General features: G+C 44.6%; 1 protein-coding gene across 2 annotated transcripts in view; it reads right to left on the reverse strand.

Annotated features, from left to right (window-relative positions):
- Window positions 1-12,995, reverse strand: part of LOC110510810 (plexin-A4-like) — a 482,439-nt gene that overhangs the window by 105,075 nt on the left and 364,369 nt on the right. Inside the window, exons 10-12 of one of the 2 annotated variants that reach the window (XM_036957067.1) lie at window positions 11,538-11,738; window positions 8,583-8,679; window positions 1,785-1,975 (exon numbers count right to left, since the gene is read on the reverse strand). In XM_036957067.1, the coding sequence (XP_036812962.1) occupies window positions 1,785-1,975; window positions 8,583-8,679; window positions 11,538-11,738 (489 nt within the window). Of the gene's footprint in view, window positions 1-1,784; window positions 1,976-8,582; window positions 8,680-11,537; window positions 11,760-12,995 lie in introns of both variants that reach the window. The other variant, XM_036957066.1, reaches the window with a different exon arrangement.

The following is a 12,995-nucleotide window of genomic DNA, read 5'->3' on the forward strand; positions in this document are numbered from 1 at the left end:
TCCATCCACCATCCAGTAAGGTCAGGAGTGTTTATACCACACACAGGGCTAACCCTGAGAACAGGAACAGTTAAACGGGTGTGTGTTCCGTTCTGAGGTGAGTGATAAACAGGGTGAATGGGCGCTCTTAGCCTAGCTCACTGGGTTAACCATGTGTGTGACTGATCCCTCAGTAGCAGGCAGATGTGGAGTTCTATCAGCATTGGCAAGTTGTGTGTATAAGCAGACTAACACATTGGGATGAGTAATGAGCAATGAGTAATGAGTAATGAGCAATGAGTAATGAGTAATGACCAATGCGTAATGAGTAATGACCAATGAGTAATGAGTAATGAGTAATGACCAATGAGTAATGAGTAATGACCAATGCGTAATGAGTAATGACCAATGAGTAATGAGTAATGAGTAATGACCAATGCGTAATGAGTAATGACCAATGAGTAATGAGTAATGAGTAATGACCAATGAGTAATGAGTAATGATCAATGAGTAATGAGTAATGTGTGTAACGGCTTTCTTTTATCTCCTCCTCGGACGAGGAGGTGTAGCAAGGATCGGACCAAAATGCGGCGTGTAGATTGCGATCCATGTTTATTTAAACTGAAGCAACACGAATCTAAATACAAACACTACAAAACAATAAACGTAACGAAAACCGAAACAGCCTAATACTGGTGCACAAACACACAGAACAAGGACATCAAGACACTAAGGACAATCACCCACAAAACACTCAAAGAATATGGCTGCCTAAATATGGTTCCCAATCAGAGACAACGATAAACACCTGCCTCTGATTGAGAACCACTTCAGACAGCCATAGACTTAACTAGAACACCCCACTAAGCTACAATCCCAATACCAACACACCACATACAAAAACCCATGCCACACCCTGGCCTGACCAAATAAATGAAGATAAACACAAAATACTTTGACCAGGGCGTGACAATGTGTAATGAGTAATGAGTAATGACCGATGAGTAATGAGTAATGAGTAATGACCGATGAGTAATGACTAATGACCAATGAGTAATGACCAATGAGTAATGAGAAATGAGTAATGACCAATGAGTAATGAGTAATGACCAATGACCATTGAGTATAGAGAATTGACCAATGACCATTGATTATTGAGTATTGAGCATTGAGAATTGACCAATGACCAATGACCATTGAGTACTGAGAAATGTCCAATGACCAATGTCCATTAAGTATTGAGTATTGAGTAATGAGTAATGAGTAATGAGTAATGAGTAATGAGTAAATGAGTAATGAGTAATGAGTAATGAGTATTGAGTATTGAGTAATGAGTATTGCACATAGCTGTTACTGTTACTGTCCCTAATTGAAGTCCTGCAGAAAGAAAACTATGATCAAGATTATTCTAATCTTGTCCAAATGAGAGGTGTCTATCAGCTGTCAGAGGGCGACAGTGTGTCTTGTGTTCATAACGTATATGTCGACACCATCAGCAGTCACTCTACTGATGTGACAGTGTGTGTTCTCCCCTGGGTGACAGAGTGTGTTCTCCCCTGGGTGACAGTGTGTGTTCTCCACTGGGTGACAGAGTGTGTTCTCCCCTGGGTGACAGTGTGTGTTCTCCCCTGGGTGACACAGAGTGTGTTCTCCCCTGGGTGACAGAGTGTGTTCTCCCCTGGGTGACAGTGTGTGTCCTCCCCTGGGTGACAGTGTGTGTTCTCCCCTGGGTGACACAGAGTGGGTACTGGTGGTGTGTGTGTGTGTGCGTGTGTGCGTGTGTGTGTGTGTATCTGCATTCTCACCTGGGTGATGCGTGGGTGGGTACACTTGCTGTTGAGTCCATTGCGCTCCAGCCACTGGCTCTCAGGATGGGGACAGTGCTGCTTGAGGGTGCAGCGGTTCTCCCCCTTACACCACACACAGCCAAACAGGGGGTCTGCCTTGAGACACAGGCCACAGCTACCCCTCTGGGCATCACACTTGTACAGGTGAACTGATGGGGGGGGGGGGGGGGGGGGGGGGTCACAGGGAGAGATCAGGTTAACACAGCACGCACATATACTTGATTTCAATCAGTCAATCAATCACATGCATTTATAAAGCCATTTGTACATCAGAGATTGTAACGAAGTGCTTTACACCCAGTCTAGATTTAAAATGATAGCCTTCATGATGTATATTGGTAAATGTGGGTGAGAACTGTTCAGAACTGGTAGATCAATCACAGTCAGCATTTTAGTATTTCCAGAACATGGACAGTATTTGAATCATATTGTGGAAAGCATAATTTGTTGATAATGTATCTCTGTCCCTTGCTCTCTGTCTCAATCCTTCTCTCTTGCTTCTGTCTCACTCCCTCCCCCCCCTCTCTATCTCTTCCTCCCTCCCCCTCTCTCTCTCTCTCTTCCTCCCTACCTTCCTCTCTCTCTTCCTCTTCCTCCCTACCTTCCTCTCTCTCTCTCTTCTTATCTCTCGCTCCCTCCCCCCTCTCTCTCTTCCTCCCTACCTTCCTCTCTCTCTCTTCTTATCTCTCGCTCTCTCCTTCTCTCCCTCATTTAGCTCCTGCGACCAGAAGCTTCTTGCCTCTGCTCATCCACTAGTTTAACATTTCATCTCCATGGAAACCGGACAGGTTTTTAATTGCCATTAGATGCTTGTGTGATTTGTCCATCAAATGATGCCTCCAGAGTAGCCTTCTCCCTGGGTAGCTAATGGGAGAGAAGAGGAGGAGGAATTCATCTTTAAACTCTCCCTCTCTCTCTCCCTCTCTCTCTCCCTCTCTCTCTCCCCGTCTCTCCATGGACACAAAATGTTTCTATATATCCATTCAAATGTGAACACAAATGTGAGCGCAAATAAATCTAATTGCAAAGCCAGCGAGGTGCAGTTAATCATTGTCATTGGTGATTCTATTTGTACTGTATGGGTTTAAACCAACTAGTACCATCATGCATGGTTTAGTCCTTGTACATATATAATATACAGTTGTAGTCGGAAGTTTACATACACCTTAGACAAATACTTTTCGACTCAGTTTTTCACAATTCCTGACATTAAATCCTAGTAAAAAATCCCTCTTAGGTCAGCTAGGATAACCACTTTATTTTAAGAATGTGAAATGTCAGAATAATAGTAGATATAATTATTTAGTTTTTATTTCTTTCATCACATTCCCAGTGGGTCAGAAGTTTACAAACACTCAATTAGTATTTGGTAGCATTGCCTTTAAATTGTTTAACTTGGGTCAAACGTTTTGGGTAGCCTTCCACAAGCTTCCCACAATAAGTTGGGTGAATTTTGGCCCATTCCTCCTGGTGTAACTTAGTCAGGTTTGTAGGCCTCCTTGCTCACACAGGCTTTTTCAGTTCTACCCACACATTTTCTATATGATTGAGGTCAGGGCTTTGTGATGGCCATTCCAATACCTTGACTTTGTTGTCCTTAAGCCATTTTGCCACAACTTTGGAGTATGCTTGGGGTCATTGTCCATTTGGAAGACCCATTTGCAACCAAGCTTTAACTTTCAGACCAATGTCTTGAGATGTTACTTCAATATATCCACATAATTTTCCTACCTCATGATGCCATCTATTTTGTAAAGGGCACCAGTCCCTCCTGCAGCAAAGCAACCCCACATCATGATGCTGCCACCCCTGTGCTTCATGGTTGGGATGGTGTTCTTCGGCTTGCAAGCGTTCCCCTTTTTCCTCCAAATATAATGATGGTCATTATGGCCAAACAGTTCTATGTTTGTTTCATCAGACCAGAGGACATTTCTCCAAAAAGTACGATCTTTGTCCCCATGTGCAGTTGCAAACCGTAGTCTGACTTTTTATGGCGGTTTTGTGCCTGTTTTCTCCAGCATCTTCACAAGGTCCTTTGCTGTTGTTCTGGGATTTAGTTGCACTTTTCATACCAAAGTACGTTCATCTCTAGGAGACAGAACGCGTATCAGAAGCTTTTAAAGCCATGACATAATTTTCTGGAATTTTCCAAGCTGTTTAAAGGCACAGTCAACTTAGTGTATGTTAACTTCTAACCCACTGGAATTGTGATACAGGGAATTAAAAGTGAAATAATCTGTCTGTAAACAATTGTTGGAAAAATTACTTGTGTCATGCACAACGTAGATGTCCTAACCGACTTGCCAAAACTGTAGTTTGTTAACTTCTCTAGGGTAGAGGGCAGCATTTGGAATTTTGGATGAAATGCGTGCCCAAATTAAACTGCCTTCTACTCAGGCCCAGAAGATAGGATATGCATATAATTTGTAGATGTGGATAGAAAACACTCTAAAGTTTACAAAACTGTTTAAAAAGTGTCTGTGAGTATGACAGAACTGATTTGGCTGCTGAAAACCTGAGAAAAATCCAATGATTTTTTTTGTAGTAGTTTTCTATTCAATGCCATTACAGTATCCATTGACTTAGGACTCAAAATGCAGTTCCTATGCCTTCCACTAGATGTCAACAGTCTTTAGAAATAGTTTCAGGCTTGAAAAATTAGGGAGTAAGAGCAGTCTGAATGAGTGGACCCTGCCTTGTCACAGAGCTTTTTCATGCGCGTGACCGAGAGAGTGTCTTTCTTGTTTACCTTTTATATTGACAACGTTATTGTCCGGTTGAAATATTATCGATTATTTAGGCTAAAAACAACCTGAGGATCGTTTGACATGTTTCTATGAACTTTACGGATAACATTTGGATTTTTGTCTGCCTGTTGTGACTGCGTTTGAGCCTGTGGATTACTGAAGAAAACGCGGCAACAAAACGGAGGTGGCGGATATAAAGAGAGACTTTATCGAACAAAAGGAACATTTATTAAACAAGAACATAGGCAATTACTAGGATCCCACCACGCTGTACACCTGATTGTGTTTCTCAATTAAACTGAAGGGGTCGCCTATGTCATTGTGTGGGACAATGTCAGGTTCCAACATGCAGAGATGGTTCAGGCAGGGTTTCGGGCCCATCCCCGATTTGTGACCCTATACCAGCCCCCATGCTCTCCTTTCAACCCTAATGAGGATATTTTGTTCAGCATGGAGACGGGCGATCACCATCCCCATAAGCGTGCCACCCTCCTTCTGGCCCTGGATGAGGCATGCAGATTAGAGGTCGACCGATTAATCGAAATGTTCAAGTTTTCATAACAATTGGAAATAGGTATTTTTGGACACCGATTTGGCAAGTAAATATATATATATATATATATATTTTTTTTTTAAATTACACCTTTATTTAATCTTTATTTAACTAGGCTAGTCAGTTAGGAACACATTCTTATTTTCAATGACGGCCTAGGAATGGTGGGTTAACTGCCTTGTTCAGGGGCAACTGCCTTGTTCAGGGGCAGAATGACAGATTTTTACCTTGTCAGCTCGGGGGATTCAAACTTGCAACCTTACAGTTAACTAGTCCAACGCTCTAACCACCTGCCTCTCATTGCACTCCACGAGGAGACTGCCTGTTACGCAAATGCAGTAAGCCAAGGTAAGTTGCTAGCTAGCATTAAACTTATCTTATAAAAAACAATCAATCAAAATCACTAGTTAACTACACATGGTTGTTGATATTACTAGTTTAGCGTGTCCTGCGTTGCATATAATCGATGCGGTGCATATCGTTGCTCCAATGTGTACCTATGCCACCTATTAGATAAAATACGGAATGGTTCCGTATTTCACTAAAAGAATAAACGTCTTGTTTTCGAGATGATAGTTTCCGGATTCGACCGTATTAATGACCTCATATTTCTGCGTGTTATCATGTTATAACTAAGTCTATGATTTGATAGAGCAGTCTGAGCGATGGTAGGCACCAGCAGGCTTGTAAACATTCATTCAAACAGCACTTTCGTGCATTTTGCCAGCAGCTCTTCGCAATGCTTCAAGCATTGCGCTGTTTATGACTTCAAGCCTATCAACTCCCGAGATTAGGCTGGTGTAACTGATGTGAAATGGTTAGCTAGTTAGCGGGGTTCGCGCTAATAGCGTTTCAAACGTTACTCGCTCTGAAACTTGGAGTAGTTGTTCCCCTTGCTCTGCATGGTTAACGCTGCTTCGAGGGTGGCTGTTGTCGATGTGTTCCTGGTTCGAGCCCAGGTAGGAGTGAGGAGAGGGACGGAAGCTATACTGTTACACTGGCAATACTAAAGTGCCTGTAAGAACATCCAATAGTCAAAGGTTAAGGAAATACAAATGGTATAGAGGGAAATAGTCCTATAATTCCTATAATAACTAAAACCTAAAACTTCTTACCTGGGAATATTGAAGACTCAAGGAACCACCAGCTTTCATTTGTTCTCATGTTCTGAGCAAGGAACTTCAACGTTAGTTTTCTTACATGGCACATATCGCACTTTTACTTTCGTCTCCAACACTTTGTTTCTGCATTATTTATTTGAGGCTAAATTGATTTAATTTATGTATTATATTAAGTTAAAATAAGTGTTCATTCAGTATTGTTGTAATTGTCATTATTACAAATAAATAAATAAAAATCAGCCAATTAATCGGTTTTGGCATTTTTGGTTCTCCAATAATCGGTATCAGTAGCAGCGTTGAAAAATCCTAATCGGCCGACCTCTAATGCAGATACATCAACGCAGACCAATGTCAGGCTTGGAATCATCAGGCCAAAAGGTATTTCCCGCTGTGCATGAACAATGAGGACATTCACTGTGATGTGGATGAGAATTTATGGCCAAATGCTCAAAAGGGAAAGGGAACAAGACAGGCTTGATGCAAATTATTGCATGCTAAATGTTATGTTTTATTTTCATTCATTTAATTGAATGCTCTCATTACATTTCACAATAAACTTATATTTTGAATCAATGGTTGTGTGGTGAGAGCTGTTCACAATCCAAATAAATGCACACTGACAGGTTTTGAATGAAAGACTGGCTGCTTTACAAGTGTGACGAGTTGTGAAAATAGTACCAAAGTGATAACAAAAGACTGTATTAACCATTACTAGATAGATAGATAGATAGATAGATAGATAGATAGTCACTGTTAGTATAGCATATTGAATATTCTCTTTTAGTGTATGCATGTGTGGTCTGTGGTAATATGCTGCTGGGCAGAGGGAGACAACTGACAGAGGAAGGCGTGAAGCTCACAAGCACCACAGAGGAAGTTGTGAAGCTAACAAACACAACAGAGGAAGTTGTGAAGCTAACAGGCACCACAGAGGAAGTTGTGAAGCTAACAGGCACTACAGGGGAGACGAGAGATAGTGAGAGAGAGGGAAAGAGAGAGGGAGAGAGAAAGAGAGAAAAACAGAGAGAAAGAGGAGCGAGAGAAAGGAGAGATTGAGAGAGAGAGAGGGGTGGAGAGAGAGAGACAGAGAGAGGGAAAGTAAAGAGATGGGACTGGAGAGATGGAAAAAGGCAAGAGGACGTGGTGAGACGAGCGGTGTGAAGCTAACGAGGTGAACAGAAGGAGGGAAAATGGAGGAAGAGAGAGAGAAAGGAGAGAGGGAGAGAAAGGGGGAGAGAGAGAAACAGAGAGAGAGGAGAGGAGGAGAGAAAGGAGAGAGGGAGTGAGAGAGAGAGACAGGGAGAGGGAAAGAGATGGCGACTGGAGAGAGAGAAACAGAGAGAGAGGAGAGGAGGAGAGAGAGAAACAGAGAGAGAGGAGAGGAGGAGAGAGAGAAAGGAGACAGGGAGAGAGAGGGGGAGAGAGAGAAACAGAGAGAGAGGAGAGGAGGAGAGAAAGGAGAGAGGGAGTGAGAGAGAGAGGGGGAGAGAGAGACAGGGAGAGGGAAAGAGATGGCGACTGGAGAGATGGTGCGATGGGAAAAGGGAAGAGGACGTGGCGAGACAAGTGGTGTGAAGCTAACGAGGTGAACAGAAGGAGGGAAAAGGGAGGAAGAGAGAGAGAGAAAGGAGAGGGAGCGAGAGAGAGAGGGGGAGAGAGAGAGGGGGAGAGAGAGAAACGGAGAGAGAGTGAGAGAGAGAGAGAGAGAGAGAGGGAGAGCAGAGGGAAATTAGGTGTGAGAGATGGAGAGTAAGGGAGAGAAAGAGGGAGATGAGAGCAGAGGGAAATTAGGTGTGAGAGATTGAGAGTAAGGGAGAGAAAGAGGGAGATGAGAAAAGAGGGAAATTAGGTGTGAGAGATGGAGAGTAAGGGAGAGAAAGAGGGAGATGAGAGAAGAGGGAAATTAGGTGTGAGAGATGGAGAGTAAGGGAGAGAAAGAGGGAAATTAGGTGTGAGAGATGGCGAGTAAGGGAGAGAAAGAGGGAGATGAGAGAAGAGGGAAATTAGGTGTGAGAGATGGAGAGTAAGGGAGAGAAAGAAGGAAATTAGGTGTGAGAGATGGATAGTAAGGGAGAGAAAGAGGGAAATTAGGTGTGAGAGATGGAGAGTAAGGGAGAGAAAGAGGGAGATGAGAGAAGAGGCAAAGTTATAACCAGACGCCGCCGCCCACCGCAGCAAAGTAATGCCACTTCTGTGTCTGTGCCGGTGTCAGGGGGATGGATACCGCCGCAACTGCCCGCCTGTTGCCATGGAGACCGGCTACACAGGCAACGGCGGTGATCGGGTGGGGTGTGTGTGGATGTGGGTGTGTGGGTGTGAGGGGGGGGGTCCTGACCTTTATTTTCGGCAGGGTTGTCGATGCTGAAGTCTCCGTTCCAGATGACCGTCAGGTCCACAGGGAGGCTGCTCATCTCCATCCCATCATATGAGTACTGTTGTCGCCATGGGGACCCAGAGAGGGGGAGATGGGGGGGTGAGATGGAGAGAACGGGGAGTGAGAGAAAGGGGGATAGAGAGAGAGAGAGAGCACCAGAGAGAAAGAGAGAGGGGGGTAGAGAAAGGGGGAGAGAGAGAGAGAGAGAGAGAGCACCAGAGAGAAAGAGAGAGGGGGGGTAGAGGAAAAGGCATTTGTAGAGCAGAAGTACTGTAAACACTCAAGCCAGGTAGAGGACATCTTCACAGACAACTACGTATCAAAGCTAGTGTTTGAGACACTCCCATTCAACAGTAGCATATCATATTAGCATATCATTCAGCATAGAAACCCTTTCATTGGGAGTCTTTCATTTCATACCAACCATTGTTCCAGAACTGAATGACACATAATAGTATTGCTGAGGGAAGCTGGAATTTAGAGAGGGCATTTAAACTCATCAAGGCTCTGTGCACATGTACAATGAGAGACATATCCTTGGGCATGGAGGACTGGTTCCAGACAGTGTACTGTAGGTACTAGCTCAATAGCACTGATTACTAGAAATTAGGAACCTGTATTGAGATTCTACAGTCAATGGCTCTCCAGACAGACCTGAGATAGAGTTGTGCATCTTCTCACTTTCACAAATAACTTCAAATATGTCTCGGACCAACTCTCTCGTTATCTCTCTCCGAATGATCCTGGAGGCACTCCGCACTGCCAAAGCTGACTCTCTCCTCTGTTCTCATCCTCCTAGATGTATCCTCTGCCTTCAACACCGTGAACCATCAGATCCTCCTCTCCAGCCTCTCAGGGCTGGGTGTCTTAGGCTCTGCACACTCTTGGATTGAATCCTAGTTGGCAGGCCGCTCCTACCAGGTGACGTGGAGAGGATCTGCACCACATACTCTCACTACTCACTACTGGTGTCCCCCAGGGCATAGTTCTAGGCCCTCTCCTCTTCTCTCTATAGCTCAAGTCACTGGGCTCTGTCATATCCTAATATGGCCTCTTCTATCATTGCTATGCGGATGACACTCAACTACATTTCTCCTTCCCCCCTTCTTCACCCAGGTGGTGACACGCATCCCTGCGTGCCTGGCAGATATCTCAGCTTGGATGTCGGCCCACCACCTCAAGCTCAACAAAACAGAGCTTCTCTCCATCCCACGGAAGGCCTCTCCGCTCCAAGACTGCTCCATCACGGTTGACAACTCCACGATGTCCCCCTCCCAGAGTGCAAAGAACCTTGGCATGACCCTGGACAACACCCTGGCATTCACTGCAAACACCAAAGCAGTGACTCGCTCCTGCAGGTCGTGCTCCTCAACATCCGTAGAGTATGAGCCTACCTCACAGAGTACGAGTCACCTCCCGTCTGGACTACCGCAACTGTTGGCTTTGCTCTCCGCTTGTGCCATCAAACCCCTGCAATTTATCCAGAATACTGCAGCCTGCCTGGTGTTCAAACTTCCCATGTTATCCCACGTCACCCCGCTTCTCAGCACACTCCACTCCACTTCCAGTCGAAGCTCACATCCATTACAAGAACAGCAGCAAGAGCAACTGCCCCTCCCTACCGATATGTATATATCTTGTGAACTAACACTCGCACTTGACTTTGTTTATACCTACTGTGATACACTACATGACTGAAAGTATATGGACATCTGCTCGTCGAACATCTCATTCCAAAATCATGGGCATTAATATAGAGTTGGTCCCTCCTTTACTGCTATAACAGCCTCCACTCTTCTGGGAAGGCTTCCCACTAGATGTTGGAACATTGCTGCGGGGACTTGCTTCCATTCAGCCACAATAACATTAGTGAGGTCGGGCACTGATGTTGGGCGAGTAGGCCTGGCTAGCAGTCAGCGTTCCAATTCATCCCAGAGGTATTCGATGGGGTTGAGGTTAGGGCTCTGTGCAGGCCAGTCAAATTCTTCCACAGCGATCTCGACAAACCATTTTCGTATAGACCTCGCTTTGTGCACGGGGGCATTGTCATGCTGAAACAGGAAAGGGCCTTCCCCAAACTGTTGCCACAAAGTTGGAAGCACAAATTCCAACTATATATGTTGTAGCATTAAGATTTCCCTTCACTGGAACTAAAACAGCCCCAGACAATTATTTATCCTCCACCAAACTTTACAGTTGGCAGTATGCATTCCGACAGATAGCGTTCTCCTGGAGTCCGCCAAATCTATATTAATCCATCGGACTGGCAGATGGTGAAGTGTGATTCATGCTCGGCCATGGAAACCCATTTCATGAAGCTCCCGACGAACAGTTATTGTGCTGACGTTGCTTCCAGGGACAGTTTGGAACTCGGGAGTGAGTGCTGCAACCGAGGACAGACGATTTTTACTAGCTACGCATTTCAGCATTCGGCCGTCCCATTCTGTGAGCTTGTGTGGCCTACCACTTTGTGGCTGAGCTGTTGTTGCTCCTAGACGTTTCCACTTCACAATAACAGCACAGCAACTGCTTTGTTGGAATCCTATGACGGTGCCACGTTGAAAGTCACTGAGCTCTTCAGTAAGGCCATTCTACTGCCAATGTTTGTCTATGGAGATTGCATGGTTGTGTGCTCAATTGTATACACCTGTCAGCAACAGGTCTGGCTGAAATAGCAAAATTCCCTAATTTGAAGGGATGTCCACATACTCTTGTATATCTAGTGCATGTGGTTGTACCACCTAGCTTGAAGATGATTGCACTAACTGTATGTCGCTTAGTGACTAAAAGATCAATGCAAATATCAAATACATTCCTTCCAACATGCCTTATATCCACAATTTCCATTGATTGTGTACACCTAAACATACACATCCATAAACTTCCCTAAAACACACCATCACCCCCTATACTCACCGAGGTGTTCTGGCACTGAACACAGCTGCTGTTGAAGCGGAGCGCGGGCACCCGCTGCTCCACGCCCTGGATGGTGAGCAGACACTCATAGCCCCGCTGTCCTGACTGTGGCTGGGGAAGGTTCTTGGCCCGCAGGGTGATGGGCTTCACCACATTGACCGGCACCAGGATGCGCTCGGTGGGCAGCAGCTGGGGACACTCCTGTAAAAGCCACAGGGAGAGCTGGTCAGGAGGACCAAAACGACAGGAGCCAGACGTCAACAGTGTGTTACTCCCAATACACACTTGTTTCACACTGTGGATTTGGCATAGTTTACTTTACTCGTGGTTGTCGAGAGAGAAAACGTTAACAAGAAATATTGACTATGTTATGATATTTTGGGTTATACTTTGAAGTCAACATCATACCGTAGGGCCATTCTAGGACAACAGTGAAGCTACGTCCGAGTAGAGTTCAACCCTGTTGAAATCTCCCTACAGGCCCATGTCACGCCTCACATCCACAAGGTTAATATAGACACCATATCTAACTGTGAAACAACATTATAAATGGTAGGAATCATGAATGTGTTTTGGCGACTATGGTTGGGTAGTTATATCTAGTAGAGTTAGTGTTGGTTACCTCTAGTGGTTGGGTAGTTATATCTGGTAGAGTTAGTGTTGGTTACCTCTAGTGGTTGGGTAGTTATATCTGGTAGAGTTAGTGTTGGTTGTCTCTAGTGGTTGGGTGGCTATATCTGGTAGAGTTAGTGTTGGTTACCTCTAGTGGTTGGGTGGCTATATCTGGTAGAGTTAGTGTTGGTTGTCTCTAGTGGTTGGGTAGTTATATCTGGTAGAGTTAGTGTTGGTTGCCTCTATAGCCATTAACAAGGTTTGAATGGCATGTGAGTTGGTTGTCTCTAGTGGTTGGGTAGTTATATCTGGTAGAGTTAGTGTTGGTTACCTCTAGTGGTTGGGTAGTTATATCTGGTAGAGTTAGTGTTGGTTACCTCTAGTGGTTGGGTAGTTATATCTGGTAGAGTTAGTGTTGGTTACCTCTAGTGGTTGGGTAGTTATATCTGGTAGAGTTAGTGTTGGTTGTCTCTAGTGGTTGGGTGGCTATATCTGGTAGAGTTAGTGTTGGTTACCTCTAGTGGTTGGGTAGTTATATCTGGTAGAGTTAGTGTTGGTTGCCTCTATAGCCATTAACAAGGTTTGAATGGCATGTGAGTTGGAGTGGGCCAATCATACCAACGATAGGATATCGATAGGAGATCAAGAGAGCAGTGCATTATTATTACACTGACTTGTAAAAGAACAGTGTCAGTGACATGATAGAAATAGGGCAGTGTGTTTCCATTTACACAACAACAGAGGTTCAATGAAAGCTGCTTCTGCTTTGATGAGAAAAGAGAAAGAGAGATAGAAAGAGAGAGGCAGAGACAGACAGAGGGAGAGGGAGAGAGCGAGCAGAGAGAG

Source organism: Oncorhynchus mykiss, chromosome 21 (genome assembly GCF_013265735.2).
Source record: "Oncorhynchus mykiss isolate Arlee chromosome 21, USDA_OmykA_1.1, whole genome shotgun sequence".
NCBI lineage: Eukaryota > Metazoa > Chordata > Actinopteri > Salmoniformes > Salmonidae > Oncorhynchus > Oncorhynchus mykiss.